The sequence below is a fragment of the Podarcis melisellensis genome (genome assembly GCF_964234715.1).
Source record: "Podarcis melisellensis genome assembly, chromosome: 16".
Lineage (NCBI taxonomy): Eukaryota > Metazoa > Chordata > Lepidosauria > Squamata > Lacertidae > Podarcis > Podarcis melisellensis.
Window position 1 is genome coordinate 38986756 of NC_138533.1, and position 18147 is coordinate 39004902.

The 18147-nt window shown below is 45.9% G+C and overlaps 1 protein-coding gene across 1 annotated transcript in view; it reads left to right on the forward strand.

The window, feature by feature from the left end:
• DNAH10 (dynein axonemal heavy chain 10) overlaps positions 1 to 18147 on the forward strand; it is a 119755-nt gene that overhangs the window by 89408 nt on the left and 12200 nt on the right. Inside the window, exons 55-65 of the mRNA XM_081892744.1 lie at positions 58 to 255; positions 509 to 670; positions 1920 to 2094; positions 3147 to 3328; positions 4153 to 4289; positions 6482 to 6699; positions 8209 to 8430; positions 9555 to 9702; positions 11501 to 11780; positions 12715 to 12944; positions 17779 to 18052. Of these exons, the coding sequence (XP_081748870.1) occupies positions 58 to 255; positions 509 to 670; positions 1920 to 2094; positions 3147 to 3328; positions 4153 to 4289; positions 6482 to 6699; positions 8209 to 8430; positions 9555 to 9702; positions 11501 to 11780; positions 12715 to 12944; positions 17779 to 18052 (2226 nt within the window). The remainder of the gene's footprint in view (positions 1 to 57; positions 256 to 508; positions 671 to 1919; positions 2095 to 3146; positions 3329 to 4152; positions 4290 to 6481; positions 6700 to 8208; positions 8431 to 9554; positions 9703 to 11500; positions 11781 to 12714; positions 12945 to 17778; positions 18053 to 18147) is intronic.

An 18147-nucleotide genomic window follows, 5' to 3' on the forward strand; every position in this document is an offset into this window, starting at 1 on the left:
ATACTCTGTTAGCCTTCTGTACTTTGCGGGTAAGCGTGTTTTTTCTCTCTTTCCCAGGGAACAATCCACTGATCCCATCTGAAAAAACTGAGGCAGTCATTGAACATAGTGTCATGGTCCACGGTTCAGTGGGGCTCTACAGCAAAAGATTTCAGCAGAAACTCAGACGGAGCAACTACGTCACCCCCAAAAATTATCTTGATTTTATCAACACCTACTGCAAACTGCTGGATGAAAAGAATCAGTTCATTTGGGGTAACATCTGTGTTCTTAAGAAGTTTTGCAAATCTCATACAAAATATTGTGCAAAGTCAGTTCTGTGTAGGGCCTAAGGCTGCAATCATAACTGCACAACTTGGGAGTGAGCTCCATTGAATTCAGTAGGACTGTACTGTAAAGTACGTAAATTAAGAGCAAATACATTGTTTTACATGTGCAGCCAGGACAGCCACATCTTATTTTACAGCACACATCTTTATGACAACATTTCTCCTCCTCTTTCCCAAAGCTCAGTGCAAACGACTGGAGGGTGGTTTAGACAAACTTAAAGAAGCTACAATTCAGCTGGATGAGCTCAACCTGAAGCTTGCTGAGCAAAGGATTGTGCTGGCAGAGAAATCAGCGGCCTGTGAAGCCTTATTACAGGAGATTGCAACGAACACAGCAATTGGCAAGTGTTTCTTACAGTCATAATTCACTCAGGTTTAGAGGACTTACCCCACAAACTAAACTGGGCTCTCTTGGGTGGCTCTCATTTTATTCATTTTTATTCCCTGGCAGATCACAGGCTGCTAAGCCTAGAAATTCTCATGTGCTGAGCCAATTTAGGATTGTGTGTTCTATTATTGCATCTTTCTAAATTTGCATTTATAAGTTGTTGTTTCTCCAAAGATGGATCAAGTCCCAAAGAATTTCTTGCTTTTTTGATTTTTGGTTGTGGGGAGAGGAAGAATCATCCAGTACCTTTAGGAAGAACCCTAACTAAATTTACCAGTAACCTTTCATTAGAGGAGTTAAAGGCATCACTGATTCAACCTACAATGGGGTCTGGTTTTATCTGATGAGTCAAGAAAACCAACTGAAAATGTAACACTTCCTTCCATGCATGGCACACTGTGGTCTGAACTGTTGGGATGATGAAGAAAACTATGCAAGGAAATAATCTCTATCAAATTCATCTGAATAACACACCCCACACTGTAGTGTTGTTGCATGATTCCCCTCCCTCCCACAACTGAAGCAATGGTTTTAGAAAAGCCATCATTGGAACAGTGGCGTTGCAGCGGGGGTGCGCCTGGGTGCCATATCTGGGGGTGTGTGACAAGAAGGCTCCTGCGAGGACTTGCCTCGCTGCGGCGTCGCGAGCAGCCATTGCACCGCCGCAGTCCCATGTGGAGGATCCTCTGTTGTTGGCTGCAGCCGCGAGCAGAAGATCCCGGTGCCGGTGGCAAACTGCTAAGTACAGTGCATGTGTGGCGCTGCACGCATGCACGGTACATAACGGCACCGCACATGCACTGTACATAGCAGTTTGCCGCTGGTGCCGCTTGAGCTCCGTACGGACAGTGGTGGGATCCCTCCAGTGCCGCTACAGCCGCATGTAGAGGATCCTCAATTTGCGGCTGCAGCCATGCAAACCACTATGTACAGCGCATGTGTGGTGTCGCTACGTACGGCACATGCGTCATACATAGCGACGCCAGACATGTGCCCTACGTAGCGATGCCCCGCCCCGGGTGTCACATCGCCTTCATTCACCCCTGCATTGGAATTCAAATGTTGTTGGACTACAACCCAGCAATGCCAAAAGCTTCCCCTCGCCTGCATTGTAAAAGTGCATCAGTATTGTAGCAGTGTTGAAGAAGCTGATGCCGGCTCTGAGGAGTAATTTTTGCAATCATCCCTGTCCTACATATTAGCTGAGGAGAAGAAAAAGCTGGCTGTGGAAAAAGCCATAGAAATAGAAGAGCAGAACAAAGTCATTGCAGTGGAGAAGAAGGATGCCGAAACAGCCCTGGCAGAAGCCATGCCCATCTTGGAGGCCGCAAAACTAGAACTTCAGAAGCTTGACAAATCTGATGTCACTGAGATCAGGTACTTGAACTGCGGCTGTCCTGGCACAGGAAATGACTTTACACAGAAATGTCCATTGTTCATCATAAGCACTCACACCAGCTCTAATACCAATTTTGTATCCATATTGCACCTATTTAAAGTTTGCTTACCATCTGTTTCCAATCACATTGTAGGAGACAATCTGTCCAGTTGAGTTATGTCCTCTCCTTGGGGACAGAGGACTAGTTGCCTTCAGTAGCTAAAGGTGAGGCAGATTACACACGGCCCTCCAGCTCACCGGCTGCCTGCAACTCACCAGCAACTAGGGGCATGCGGTTTTCTTGGGGTTTTCTCTCCCTCCACTCTCTTTTCCAATACATTTCTTTTTGTGTCTAGGTCGGGGTGGGGGTGGAATTAACCTGTGGCTCTCTCTACTCCCAGCACTAGTCAGCATGACCAATAGCCAGGAATGATAAGAGCTATAGTCAAGCAGCATCTGAAGAGCCACAGGTTAACCACTCTTGGTCTAGGCTGCTGAACCTAAGCTCTGTCCTTCACATTTAAATATTTTCATTCCTGTTACTTTTGGCAGGAATGTTATCAGATTCTCATCTTTGGCAGGTGGGAGGAGGGCAGAGAGCTTTCCCCTCCTTTCCTGTCAGTTTGATGGGTAAGCCAGCCTTGCTGAAAACCACACGTGACATGTGGTGTTTCTGGAAAATGAAGGAACAAAAAACATGAAAACATAAGCACAAAGAATTTGACTAGAGTTCTTTGCAGGCTGTCAAAGAGTGTGTCCAATTGGTCTGTGCTACTCAGAGGCAGGCTTGAGCTCCCCCTTGGCCATTCCCAGCCTAGCCCAGTGCAGCTCAGTTAAGGTCTTCCGAGACTCAACATTTCAAGGAGGGAGAAAATCTGTAAGCAATTGGCTGGATAGTTCCATCGGTAAAAGCGTGAGACTTTTAATCTCAGGGTCGTGGGTTTGAGCCCCACATTGGGCGAAAATATTTCTGCATTGCAGGGGCCTCGACCAGATGACCCCAGGGGTTCCTTCCAACTCTGAAATTCTGTGATTTATTTTTGCATTTCAGGTCTTTTGCTAAGCCCCCTAAGCAGGTGCAGACTGTTTGCGAGTGCATCCTCATCATGAGAGGCTACAAAGAACTCAACTGGAAGACAGCCAAAGGAATGATGTCAGAGGCCAACTTCCTACGCTCCCTTATGGAAATCGATTTTGATTCGATTAATCAGAGTCAAGTGAAATCCGTTCGAGGTAAATTTCTAAGCGGCAGAATTAATCGTACCCTTGAAACTTTATTTTACAGTCTGATACTGCAAATGTCACACAGTCTTCTTTTCAGGGATTCATTTATTTAAAGAAGAAGGTCCATAGTTGTATATGGCACTTCTTGTTTCTCAAAGTCAGGGCTGGTTCTTAGGGCAGCCCAGGTCATAGCAAACCTGCCTTGACACTTACCTGCACCCCACAGGGTTATTGGTAATAGAAGAACCTCTGGGAGGGGAAAGAGCAGCCCACCAGAAACAGGCACTGGTGATTCCCGCCCCCTCTTCTCCAGTTGACTGTCCCCCATGCCCAGAGCCATTTGACACCAGCATCCATGTGGATAGGGAGGGAGCAAACTACTCTTGCTACAGTTATGCTGGTTTTATTTTAGGTGTGTGGCATTAATGTATCCACTGCATTCTATAAATCAGGGGTGGGGAGCCTCCATACGCTGTTGGACCCCAGCTCCTGTCAGCCCCAGCCAGCTTAACCAATGGGCAGGGATGATGGGAGTCTGTCACAGTCCTGATGGGAGTGAGTGAGGAATTAACTCTTTGTTGTCAAAAGTACAAGGTAGGGAAAGGCATGTCCATCAATCCTACACCTCTCAGCTACTCTTAGGTGTGCATCTGATGAGGCAGTTTATGCAACAGAGAGGCCCTGCCCCTAACCTTACTTAATGTATCCCCCACACCTGAGCTGTGTGCAAGCAGGCAACCTTCTGTTCCTCCCACTTCAATCCTCTTCTGGTCCTGGGAAATACGTGTTTTAGCCTTAAAACTGTAAATTAACTCTGACATTTTAAATTGGAGGACTGCTAAAGAACTTGAACACAACCTTTGAAGAAATGGAAGTTGTCAGCAGAGCCGGTTTAGGGATGCTGAAATTTGTGGATGCTGTTATGAGCTACTGTGATGTAGCTAAGGAGGTCAAGCCAAAGAGAGAAAAGGTACAAAGGGAAAACATGGAAGGGGCAGTAAACAGAATGAGGGCCAGGCTAAAAGTGTCTTGGGAGGAGGGATGGAGGAGGAATTTGATTCAGTTTGCACTTCAAGGCAAACATACCTAATTTGCATTTTCTGTAACAATATGCAAACAAATCACAGCCATCCTTTGAAATTTGCACTTCTCCAAAGTTTACATTGCAGTTTTCCAGCCAAGTAATGCATAGAAAAATGCATATATGAGAACTTTTATAAAAAAAACAACCCACAAATTAATGGTGAAGTATGGAGAACTGAACTTACAGGGAAGTTTTTAATGACTGATGTTTTAATGTATCTTTTGTTGGAAACCATCCAGAGTGGTTGGGAAAACCCAGCCAGATGGAATGAGGTAGAAATAACAACAACAACAACAGAAAAACATAAAATAGAAATTGACACGTTGATCATCTCTATGTGGAATTTGCATGATTGGCATTCCCAGTGTCTCTCTTTATTTATTTATTTTCAAAGTTCCAGGGGGTCTGAATTGCTCTTGATAGCCATGAAAGGGAAACCAGACAGGCCTCTGCACAACTATGTTGGGGTGTGATTTACACTAGGGAATCAGTACAGGGACATCATCCAGGCCACTGAGGCTCCAAATTGGACCCCATGTGTTGGATTTTTCATAGAATCATAGAATTGTAGAGTTGGAAGGGACCACGAGGGTCATCTAGTTCAACCCCCTGCAATTCAGGAATCTTTCACCCAACATGGGGACCGAACCCACAGCCCTGAGGTTAAGAGTCTCATGCTGTATTGTCTATGTTGAGAGCTTTAGTCACACATTACATCTAGCATGGTGCTGTTTTGAGAGGATTACCAGAAGCTACATATCCAAAGAGCTTTGAAAAATGTTTTAGGGACTATACCACCATAGCTAAAGGGTGGAACATGTCTTCTTTTTCATCTGCACCACAAACGTGTTTATTTTATACCAATTTACTTGCCATACTTTCTCTCAGAGAAGCCTGGGAATTGTTGTTTGGTGAGGATGTTGAGAATTTCTGTTAGAGATCCTTTTCCTTTCCTCACTTGCCTTCTTTTCATGGTGCTCTGTAATGCCTATTGTTACTGGCCGCCCCAATCTCTTTTGAGAGATGCAAAATTCCAAAGATCTAGACACTTAATCAGGGTTTGTATTTCTGTTGGATAATTAGGCATAAGGAAGACTGTAGTGTCTTTATGATTTATTGTTCACTTACACATATTTATAGCTAAGTCTTGATGGAGAGAAGGTTCCAAGCATCACATCTCAAGAGAGGCTTGCTCCCCATAGCAGCACAGCATTGGATTCAAAGACAACCAAGACACCATCTTTGTGTCTCGTCCACACAGCTTCTCTCTCTGTCAGTCTGCATGGCACCTGGCGCTACCTTTCTACTTTCCCAAGACTTTTGCTAAAACATAACCTAATCCCCATGCAAAAGGACACTTTCTGTGGTGACATCACACCTCTTGTAACCCGGGCAACCTCCCCCTCCCAACTGTGCTATTGCCTTTTGCTACCTAACACACAGCTGGGGGATGGAACCCAACCCTCCTTCTTGTCTGAGACTGAATGTCCCAACTTTCGTCAGTGTAACACCTGTTTTGTTCTTTGATAGCACCTCTCTCAGCTAATCTCCTGAGGAAGCTGTCTTGACTTATGTTTTAGGCCTTGCTAAATCCACTGATCCAACCCCACATTTACTAATTTCAGAAATAATGGGGAGAACCTGGCACCAAGGAATTTTAGGGGACCCTTCCCCCCTGCAAAGCCATAACAATATTTTCTAGATTACATGTTGTGAAATGCATGCTGCAGTTTGTCCTGTGATTTAGCAACTCTGCACCCCAGTTTTTCAGTGATGGGCCGATAGAAGATCAGATGTTTTAAAAAGAGATGCTTCCTATGATCTTGCTATGCTAGTGAAGCAGCCTCCCCCCAAACTCCATATCCTGCTATTTTCATGCCATTCCAGCTGTACAGACAGCTCACCTGGAAGAGGCAGGCATCAAAGTGCTGAAAGTTGGAGAAACTATTGGATGTGGTCGGGGCAGATTGTCCCCATGGAAATCAGCTGGGCCTGTTTTGCAAAGCTTTTCGAAGTGGGCTGATGGTTGAGGGCTGCTGTATCTTTGAGCCTTATTCAGCTGATTGTCCTCCACACAGGTGGCCAGACTGGAACGGAATTTCTTCTTAAGTAAACGTGAACTGGAGAAGATCCAGAATGAGCTGACAGCCATCCAGAATGAGCTGAAAGCTCTGGGAGATAAGTACGAGGCAGCCATAAGGGAAAAGCAGCAGCTTCAGGAGGAAGCTGAACTTATGGAACGGCGTCTTATTGCTGCTGACAAACTTATCTCAGGATTGGGATCTGAAAATATAAGGCAAGTGAGGCTTCTCTGAAGGGGCCAAGTCCATTATAGTCAGCACCAGAAGTTCTCTATTGAATATTTAGAGTGGAAATTGGAGGGGAGGTTTAGCAACACCTCTTTGCATATTTTGGTGGAGGGAAAATATCTAGTAAATCTGTAGAACTGCAGCCTACTAAGAGAAACAGTTTTCTCTCTCCATCCTTTCTTAGGGATGGGGAGGAATTTCATCAAGTCTACCTTTAAAGGTGAGACTACCTACCGGTAATCAGCCTTTCCAAAAAAGCATGTAAAACAAAACACAGCCACCTTCAAAATTTGCATTTATTTGAATTTTGCAGTTCAGCTCTCCAGCCAACCAATCTGCACAAAAATACTTATAGTAGGGTAATGTGTGTATAGAAATGCATATATTTGTGAAAATAACATACAAAAATGCATTAGAGGAAATTGTAAATGTGTATATCAGGCAAAATTTCATGCAAAAATGTGTTTATTAGGAGAGGTTTGCTGATGAATTTTCCTGAGGACTTTTTAAAAAAATTCACAAACTGCTGTGGAAATATGGAGAAACTGAGAGAAACTAAAACTGACAGATTCAGTCATTCCTAATATGTTGTCTGTAGTTGTTGATTTCAAATATAGTTCTGCTATTGTTACAAGTGGTGCCTTTTGGTGTCTATTGGTTACTTGGCAGCTGCCATTTCCCCCATAATGTCTCCCTGCCCCATTTTTATTCAATAAGCCAGGAGAAGATGGTATTAATGATGGAGGAAATGATACCTGCAGTTCTCCACAACCATCATAGTTCCCACACATTGGTAGAAATGACACCCTGATGCATGTTACTAAAATTTCTCTCTCAGCCAGACAGGATTGCCAAAATGGCTTCCCAAGTTTGTCATCCCAAAATAGGGGAGTTTTACCTTAGCTGTGCCAGCGACTACATAGATTGCTGTTTGTAGCTGCACAGCTTGTAGAACCTGCCTACAATTCATCCCTGCTACACAAACTGTCTCCTGCCATGGAGAAACCTATCCTGAAGATAGGTTGTTTTTTTCTGCTTGTTCAACTTGTTAAGCCATGTCAGTCAATCAATGCAGATTGTTAAGTTTTTTCCTGAACCTCTCAGTGACTTTTGATGTCATCAACCGTGGTATCTTTCTGGGTTGTCTTGCTGGGCTGGGCTGGGCTAGCCTTTGAGTCTTTTCTGAGAAAATGGTGTCAGTGGTTGGTGCAAAGGGATTTTTGCTTTGCCTTGTGGTCTTTGGTGATGCACATTCTGTTCTGTTCCCACACTTTTAAATATCAGCATGAAACTGGCGAAGGAAGTATTCCAGAATTGTGGGTTGCAGTGTCACCCAATAGTGGCTGGCAGGGTGGGCTGGGCTGCGTTGCTCTCCCAGTAAGTGTTCCTGCGAGGGGCAAGGCAACAGGGATCTTGGTATGGTGCAGTCTTCATTGGATTAATTCAATTATTATTAATCTAGTAAAGGAGCTCTGTTTTCCTTCATTTTTGGCCAGGTGGATGAATGATTTGGAAGAATTAAAGAAACGACAAGTGAAACTGTTGGGAGACTGTCTGCTGTGTGCCGCCTTCCTGAGCTACGAAGGTGCCTTTACCTGGGAGTTTCGTGACGAGATGATTAAGGAGGTTTGGCAATCAGATATCCATGAGCGAGATATTCCTCTCAGCAAGCCTTTCAGATTAGAAAACCTGCTGACTGATGACGTTGAGATTAGCAGGTAGGGATGGGCCTGTTCCTTGTATGTCTCAGTTTTAACATCTCTGTGGTTTCCACAGGATCTTCCTGCCAATGGGCTTCAGAGCCAAGGCCAAACCACCTTTCAGTTGATGATTTTCTCCCTCCACAGCATATTACGCACCCTTTCATTCAGGGGCTATTTTGTCCCCGTGACTAGAGTCCCTAGGGTCCCTTGTGCCATTGGCAAGGAGCTGTATTGACACCGCTCTCCAGAAAAAAAATCACTTTACCACAATTGCCACATTAGAAATTACTACGTTTGACACGATCCAAGTATTCAAAGCATCTGGAGGGAGGGTGAGGTGAGGACAAAAGATGGGGGAGGAATTGCATGTCTTTGTTCCATAGTGCACTCACAGTGATTTCAAAACAGACAATTAGGGTGAAGTTGGCAGTGAAGCTTTTGCTTAACTGACCCCAACAAACCGTTTCCAAAACAGGGTGACTAAGGGTCTTCAAGCATGGCAGTTTAAATTGGGCCTTTGTGGCAGTTTTAGTTTGGTGAAGGAAGGACCCTAGGGAGTGTGTGTGTATCTGTGTGTGTGTAACCCCACATTCTAATAAACACTTCTCCACCTCTTTCCCTTCTCTCTTCATAATCTGGGACTGGGGATGCAGATAGGAGAGGCGTCCAGGGTCTTCTGGACTCAACCCAGCTGGCTGGTCTTCCCAGGCTCTCAGGGCTGCTGCTCCCTGGCACACAGTTCAGCTTGATGGAAGCTATGGATGGGGAGGGGAGCCAAGCCTGCCAAGGCTGCAGAAGGGCAGGCTGGCCAAATGGTGAAGCCCAAACAACAAATTGGGGAGGGTGGGAAAGGGATAGGAGAGGGTTCATTGTGGGCTCCATCCCTCAAGAGGTGCTAAACACTTCCCTGAAAGAGAAGGAAGGTGGGCAGTGTAAAGGCGAAAGGACCGACGCTCAGAAGCATACCACACACAGTGATTTCTGGGTGATTTTTGTGCCTCCTCAGGGCCTATGGTTTCACTAACTCCGAGGTACGTCTCTGCCCCTGACATAGCTCAAGCATACACAAACATTCACACTTATTTTTTCAGCTGACGGGTTCTCTTTTGCCATACAAAAATTGATTGCTCTAATTTCAGGTGGGGGTCTCAAGGTCTACCTCCTGATGAGCTCTCAGTTCAAAATGGCATTCTCACCACACGGGCCAGCCGTTTCCCGCTATGTATTGACCCACAGCAACAAGCGTTAAATTGGATCAAGAGGAAAGAAGAAAGAAATAACCTCAGGGTAAGGCTAATCTTTTCTTTTAAAAGGAAATTACACAGCTTAAAACCTTTCCATATTACTGGAAATTGGCCAGTGAACCACCCTGGAGAATAAGGGACAGACTGATTAAGGCCAACAGAACACTTTAAGGTAGACTTAGAAGAGGGATCATCAACCCAGCAGCCATGGGCACCAGGTGGGTGGCCTAGGGTATTCTTAATTTTAGAAAACAATTTTTAGATTATTTCATTTTTGGTGTGTGTGTGCTTCCTGGTGTTGGGGAATGTTCTCTGTTGTTATTAGACAGCAACAGCATTGTTGTGGGGGGGGGGCAGGAAGTAAACAATGACTCTCATTTTCTTTTATGCCATGCCCCCACCCCATGACATCCATTTTGTGCTGAACTATGCTCCCATGGCAGCCATTTTGTTACTGGTGCCTGCAGCATTTTGCAGAATGTACCTGCTATTCCAAAAAGGTTAGTGGCCCCTGACCTAGAACTTCAAGGTAGGTTCAAATACATGGATGGAGCTCAGTAATAGGTGACTCTTACTGATGTAGTGGATCCCACCTCTGTATACTGATTGCAGTGGATCCAAACTACTTACACTAAAATAACCACCACAGGTTATCTTTCTGGATTTCGTCTGAGGGAAATCCTAGATACGTGGAGTCTCAGGTAGAAGTTGAACAAATAAGAAAGATTTATTGTATAGAATAAAGTGGATAAAACAAAGGATGTATCAGGAAGTAATGTGCTTTCAGGAAACAGTTAACCTATTAATAAGTATACTAAATCTAATGCATGTTACAGGCTTCTAAAAAACGTAGTAAACACACAACTTCTTTCAAACTTCAGTTGCTTAAGTTCAGTTATTACACTTCAGATAGTTGTTACAGGTTTCCAGACTAGATGGGAAATGCTCAGCTTATATGGAGTTATTTTACTTCCGTTCCTTGAGTTTAATTACTTCAGTGATACAGCTTAATACTTTGGTTCATATACAAGCTTCATACACAGCTTCCTTCACAGCTTAGCACTTTAGTTCCTACAGAAGTTGGTACTTTTTGTCAGTTATCCAACCTTTTAACAATCACACTCCCAAGTTATTCCAAATGGTCTTCTCTTTCTAGAAGATCTCTCCTTCCCTGACTGGAATGAGACCCAAGGAGACTGTGTCCTCATAGCTTCTACTTCTCCTGGCTCAAACTCAGCCCTCCACTTAACTGAATACTCTCACAAAACCTTAAACAATGTCTTCCAATCTAATCTCAAAGAATCCTTTCTCTAGCTTTAGATATTTTCCTCTGGTGTTTCTATCCAGAACCAACTCCCTCTCCTCTCTCCCTCCAGCTCTCTCTTACACCATCCCCATCTCCATCTCAGAAACTGCCCCTTTTATTCTCCCACCCAAAGTGCTGCTCCACCCCCCCCCCCCCGACTAGCTGTCTTGGTAGCCAATTAGAGAGAAGCTCCAGCTCTCTGGCAGAATTCTGAGGCATTGCATCACCAGACTCTGGTCTGACTCTGCTGTCCGTCACACAGGGACCTGCCTCAGGTTTCTTAATAAGCTGTGTTGTATTGTTGGAGTGGAGGATGTCAAATGATTGGGCCTACTTGAAGTTTACTTCAGATATTTGGCCTACCCTTAGTTTTTCTGTCAAATGAAATAAAAATATGCAGTTGCAGAGAGCATAACCTTTCAGTTTTAAAATGCTTGTTTTGATCATGTTGAAATAGGACTTAGGAGATGAAGCGCTGCATTAAACAATTTAACTACTCATCATGCTTATATATCCATATCTCATTATTTCTCAGATGGCTTCCTTCAATGATCCTGATTTCCTTAAGCAACTCGAAATGGCCATAAAATATGGGAATCCTTTCTTGTTCCATGATGTTGATGAATACATTGACCCTGTGATTGATAATGTATTAGAAAAGAACATAAAATGTGCCCAGGGCCGAACTTTCATCGTTCTTGGAGACAAGGAGGTTGACTATGATGCCAATTTCAAGCTGTATCTGAACACCAAACTAGCCAATCCTAAATATTCACCATCAGTGTTTGGCAAAGCCATGGTCATCAACTACACAGGTGAGCAAATTAATTGGGCTGGCAATCAGTCCAGAATTTTTCTACCCACCCACTGGATTATGAGTTGTCTCTGGTTGTATTCCTTCAGCAAAGATCTATAACCTTCACCAATCTAGACACCTTGTAGTCAGGTGGGAAATTCATAGCAGAATTAGATGGATGTAGATTCTACTTTGTTGACCTAAAGTTGTGAATATTCAAAGTTCAAGAGCTGAAGTTAAGCAACACTAGGATAGTGATACAAGCGGTCCAGGGTAAATTAACTCATATCCTTGGATGCGGCCTTTCTGATCATTTAGCAATCAGCCATTCCATCTGAGGCATTTGAAGAAGCTGCAGGTGGCTCTTCTGAGTTACATAGTTTTCCTGTTGTTTATTTGCTGCCTTGGAGCCATGAGTGGAAAGGTGAGATACAAGATTTACACCTCATCTTTCTTCCATGGCACTCAGTCTGGCAAACATGGGCTTCCCTGAGAGTCTCCAGTGGAGACACTGCCCCAAGCAGACCTTGCAGCTTCAGACCATTCCTGGGAGAGCCTCCATTCCCAAGGCATTCTCAACTCTCAAATTGTGCAGTAGATATGAAACCTTGCTCTGTAACTTTTACTGTTGGGTCAGCCTTTCTTGGCGGGGGAATCTTCATGGAGTTTAGTGGGAACTGATGAAAAGTTGGCCCTAGGTTTATTCATCTCAGTCTTTTGAACCAATCCAGTAACTACCAACAAAGCTACTTGATTGATCAAACAGTACTCATGAGAATGTAAGAAGAGCCCTGCTCTTTCCCACAGTGACCACAGGGAAAGTCTGCAAGCAAAACATAACTTGTGGCACCTTTGACTTTATTAAGAGATTTCTAACTGTCATCTTAAAGTTGAGTGAAAGTAATTTTGGAAAACTAACCTTGTGTTAAGTGACCTTGTTAAATTCCTTCCAGTTACTCTGAAAGGTTTAGAAGACCAGCTACTAAGCGTTATTGTAGGATTTGAAAGGCGTGAACTGGAAGAGCAGAGAGAACATCTCATCCAGGAAACAAGTGAAAACAAGAATTTGTTGAAGGATCTGGAAGACTCCCTCCTTCGTGAATTGGCAACTTCCACTGGGAATATGTTGGACAATGTAGACTTGGTGCATACTCTGGAGGAGACAAAGTCCAAAGCTACTGAGGTAGGGGCAATGCGCATGGTCCACCAGAGGGCTGTTTTCCTTTCTCTGGGCCCCACTTTCATAGTATTGTCTCCTTTAGTTCAGGTAGGGATGAGGGAACTTTGTCAGCCTTTATGGACAACCTTTGGGCAGTGGGGGCACATAGCAGTTGCAAGATGGGTGGAACAATAGATGTGATTTACTTGTGTACCGTAGACTATTTTCCAGCCAGGTTTCTACACTTGGATGCATACTTCTCCATCTTCCAACCAGGCAAACAAGAGACATGATCACAGTTCCAAGGCAAATTCCAGCCGGGCATAAGCACTCAGGGAGGGCACAGTGGAGAGCCAATAACAGGCATTGGCTAGGATTAGAGGGCATGGCCTAGAGGGAGACCCAAGGGCCAGATAAAGAGGCAGGGGCTGGCTGCATTTGGCCCCCAGGCCTGAGATTCCTAACACTTGATTGAAGTTCTTGGTTGAAACATAACCATTCCACGGAAAGTACATGCATGAGTAGGCCTGCTTTTTAAGTCTTGAGAAAATAGTCTCCATCCCTTTATTTGTTTTCTCTCCTACTGTCACACCCATAAAGGGGGTGGGGGTGGGGCTAATATTGTAGAGTATGCATTTTGCATGCTCAATTTATTACAGTGGATGATGAAGTGTTCGGATTGGGCTGTTCCTCCTGGGTGTGTTTTGTATAGGGCTGTGAGGACCCTTTGGCGCAGAGGCTGGGGAATGACCACCCTGCTTCCCCATAACAGGCACCCCTTGTGGGCTGACAGTTTGTGGGCTGACAGCCCACAGATTCTGGCCCAGGGTTGCTGCTGGGCCATCGCTGCAACATCCAGTCCAGGACCCGGGAGATGACCCTGTCCTTCATGGAGTGGCGTTCTACTTCGGGCGCCTGAATGGGGCGGTTAGGAAGCTGTTCCAGGCTCATGACCTCATGTGTGGGTGCTGGGTCGGGACTGGTCTCAGGTAGTGGCAGTCTGCTGAGGGCATCCACGTGGCCCATCGCCTTCCTGGGCTGGTGGACCAGTGTATACTGGTAGCCGGTGAGGAAAATCGACCACCTGAGGACGCAGGGTGACAATACTTGAGGGGTCTTGCTTCTCAGGGGCGAGAAGGCCAAGCAGCAGCTCGTGGTCAGTCACGACAGTAAGGGGGTGCCCATATAAGAAATCATGAAATTTCTTTACTCCCTTCACGATTGCCAGGCCCTCTTTGTCTATTTGCGAATAGTTCTTCTCAGCTGTGGAGAGCATTTGGGAAAAGTAAGCCACTGGCACCTCTCTTCCATCCAGAAGTTGGTGGCCTAGTACAGCGCCAACACCATAGGGCGAGGCGTCGCATGCCTGCACCACCAGCAACCTCTCGTCAAAGTGCGCCAGGACTGAGTTCGAGACGAGCAGATCTTTGACTGCTTGGACTGCGGCCTCCTGGTGCTGCCCCCACACCCTCGGGGCCCGCTTGTCTAACAGCCTGTCTAGGGGCTCCACTACTGCTGCTTTGTGGGGTAAGAAGGCATGGTAAAAGTTCAATAGTCCCAAGAAGGCCTGGAGTTCCACCTTACCCTTAGGTGCTGGGGCGTCGCAAATAACCTGCACCTTGTCCCCGGTCAGGTGGACTCCATCTGCGTCCACCGTAAATCCTAGAAAATCCACCTGTTGCACTCCTAGCAGACCCTTTTCCCACTTCACCTTGTGGCCATCCGTCTGGAAACGGTGCAGGACGGTGGGGAGTTGGACCCGAACTCTCCCCGCATGGCCCTGGCGATCAACACATCATCAAAGAAGGGGGTGACACCAGGAATTCCTTTGAGGAGAGAGTCCATAAGATTTTGGAATATGCCTGGTGCCACGCTGACACCAAATTGCAGCCGCTTGACACAGAACGCGCCCCTGTGCGTTACAATCATCTGTGCCTCAGCGGTGGCCTCGTCCACTGGCAACTGCTGATAGGCCAGGGCCAGGGCCAGCTTGCCAGGGTGGCAAGGGCATGGCTGACCACTGGCACTGGGTATGAGTGAGCCATAAGGGCCTTGTTTATGGTACATTTGTAGTCTGCGCAGATGTGGACTGAGCCGTTGGGCTTGACGGGTGTGACAATTGGGGTTTCCCAGGGGGCGTTAGGCACCAGCTTGAGCACTCCTTGCTCCACGAGCCGGTCTAATTCCTCGTCGATGCGGGGTTTAAGGGCGAATGGGACCCAGTGGGCCTTGAACCTGATGGGCTGCAAGGCGGGGTTTAGTTTTAGGTCAACGGGAGGCCAGTATATTGTCTCAATGCCCCTTCAAAAACCTCCAGAAACTCTTTGCAGATGGCATCCACGTCCACATGGGAGCTGGTGCAGTTCACCCCTGTGATGGCTAGCCCCAGTGGCTCAAATCACGCCAACTCCAGTAAGTTAACGGAGGGCCCCTGGACCACGATCAGTCCAATTGTACATTGAAGGTTCCCACCCCCATCGTGGGGACCTTGTGTTTTTGGAAGGGTGAATGGGGCTGGCCTAAGCTTGGGGCCGCCACTAGGATACAATTTCCTTAATGTCCATGCCAAGATTATGGACAGGGTTGAGCCTGTATCAAGCTCCATGTGGCATGGGGCTCCCTCTATCTCTACCTCGATGTAATTTTTTTCCGCATTAGAATGAGGCAACTGGTATTCCTGACAGTCTGTGATCTCCATTGAGTTTCCTTGGTGTGTTGGACCACAGGGCCTGGGACTCTTGGGTCGGCCATCTGGTTCGAGGTGTTGGGTGGGACGGTAATGGCACACCCAGGTGATGTGTCCCACTTTTCTGCATTGTCGGCATTCTGCGTTGCAGAAACAGCAAGTCCTCCACTCGTGGCTCTCCCCGCAGCTTGCGCAGTTCCCCTCTTCCGGACGAGGCTGCCGTGGTGGGTGTGTGGCTTGTATGTGCTGCTGCACTCGGTGCACGTCCTCCCGATTGGATTCTGAGTTGTCGATGAGGTCCTCGTGGTGGACCCTTGGTTGGGACGACACGTTTGATTGGAATCCTTGCTCTGCCTTCTCGGCAGCTTCCGTTGCTAGAGCCTCCTCTAGGGCAACCTGGAACATCAGGTCCTTCTTGGTGTAGAGGCTCCGCTGTAGCTTCCCGTCCCTCAGGCTGCCCACGAGGCGGTTGCGGAGCATGTGTGAAGTTGCAGAGCTGGGCAGCCTGGCGGAGGTAGGTCACATACCCGGTTGTGGTTTCAACGGGGGCTTGCCACTTTGCGTAGAAGGTGTTGCTACACGCTACCACTGAGGGCTGTGACGAGAAGTGCCCCTTCAGCCGTTCCATTATTGTGTCGTAGGGAACGGTTGTGACAGCCCAATCAGCTGTTGCATTCTAGGATCCTACCAGCCTAATAGGCTGATTAACTTCCTCCTGAAGCCTGATTGGTCTTTTCCTGCAGCCCAATCAGTTGTTGCATTCTAGGATCCTACTTGCCTATTGTTCTAGGATCCAAGCTTAGTTCATAACACTGAGACTCAGGCAGGAGCAAAGAATTGTGAGGGGTAGACGGTTTCTCCTCGGTCCCCCCGCCCCCTTGTCTAGGATGGAGCAGTTGGGCTCTCTCTGCACTCACTTTTTGTTGCCTGTTATTCTTAGTTACTTAGTAATCTTCCTCTTCCTTGGTTGTTTGTTAGCTATTTTTCCTGTCTTTGTTACTGTTTGGTGTCTGTCCTTTTATGTGTCCTCCACTGAGGTAAAAAAAACCAAAAACAAAACACTTGTCCCCCTGCTAAACATCTTTCCCTATTCTATGTTCAGTGTTTTACTTCTATTTTTCCATTAATTTCTTAATTTTGATCTTTATTTCTTGTTGCTGGCCGGTGCCTTTTTTTCCCAACTTTTTTTGCGTTGTGCATTGCCTCCTGCAGCAACCGCATGCTGCTTCCCTAACAGCCGCTCTGAGCCTTACCCTCAGCGCCTTTGTGACCCTTTATTCAGGGCATTGGCTTTTCTTCAAGAATCGCTGCTTCTGGAAAGAAAAAAAGAAAGAAAGAGAAATAAAATAAGTTTTGACTCCTTTTTCTCTTGTCCGCTTCAGCTGCGCAAAGGAGAACTGTCAGTTGCCCTGCCTCCTTCAGCAGCACAAAGGGCTACTGCAACACGTTTTGCCTGCAATAATATTTGAATCAGCAGTCTGCTTCAGCGGCTCAATTTCCTCCCACTAAATGTTGATGGTGTCCTTAGAGTCTCTGCAAGGCTTGGGTGCTGGGGGGAGGTAGGCCTTGTGTTTAATTTAGTTTTAGATTTTTGTCACAAAGCTACTGCTTGGCCAATATGAAAAACTGAGGAGAAACAGTCTACCTCCCACAATTCTTTGCTCCTGCCTGAGTCTCGTGCAAGAGGAACAGCCCATTCTGAATACTTCACCGTCCACCTAATAAATCTACTATTCAGGTAAGACCAATCATCCTATTTCTTGCATATGCAGTTAAAGAGTTGGAAAGATATAATATCAAACCCTGGAAAGCCATTACTGGACTAGATGGACCAATAAGTTGGCTCTGTATAAAGCAGGTCACATTCAAGGCTAGGAACAATATTTGAGGTGTGTGGAATGGATTTAGGACACCTTCACTTGTTTCATTTACCCTACACATCCATGCAAGAAACACTATTTTAGCACTATGTCTGAAGTACAGTGCAGATCTTTTTTCAAATGAGGTACATGGATCACATGTTTACTCATTACGATGATCAACTGCAGTTTAGACTGTACATCAGAATATTTTATTCCCACTGCCCCCAATATTGTTTAGATTTCCTCATGCTAGTGGGTTCAATTCAGCCTTTGCAACAGATTCAAATTCTTACTTCTTTGTGCAAAATAGGTATCTGAGAAACTCAAGCTGGCTGAAAAAACAGCAACAGATATTGACAGACTGCGAGACGGTTACCGTGCAGCTGCCAAGAGAGGTGCCATCTTGTTCTTTGTGCTGTCCGAGATGGCCCTTGTCAACACAATGTACCAGTACTCCTTGACTGCCTTCTTGGATGTTTTTGGTCTCTCTCTTCGGAAATCAATACCTGACACCATTGTTGCAAAGAGGTTGCGGAACATCATGGACACGTTGACATTTAATGTATACAACTATGGTTGCACAGGTTGGTGTGACTGAAACCTCCCTATAGGCAGAAAGTATTATGGGAAGCATCTTCGGTGCAGTCCATTCTATAACATTTGATTTTCATGAACTACA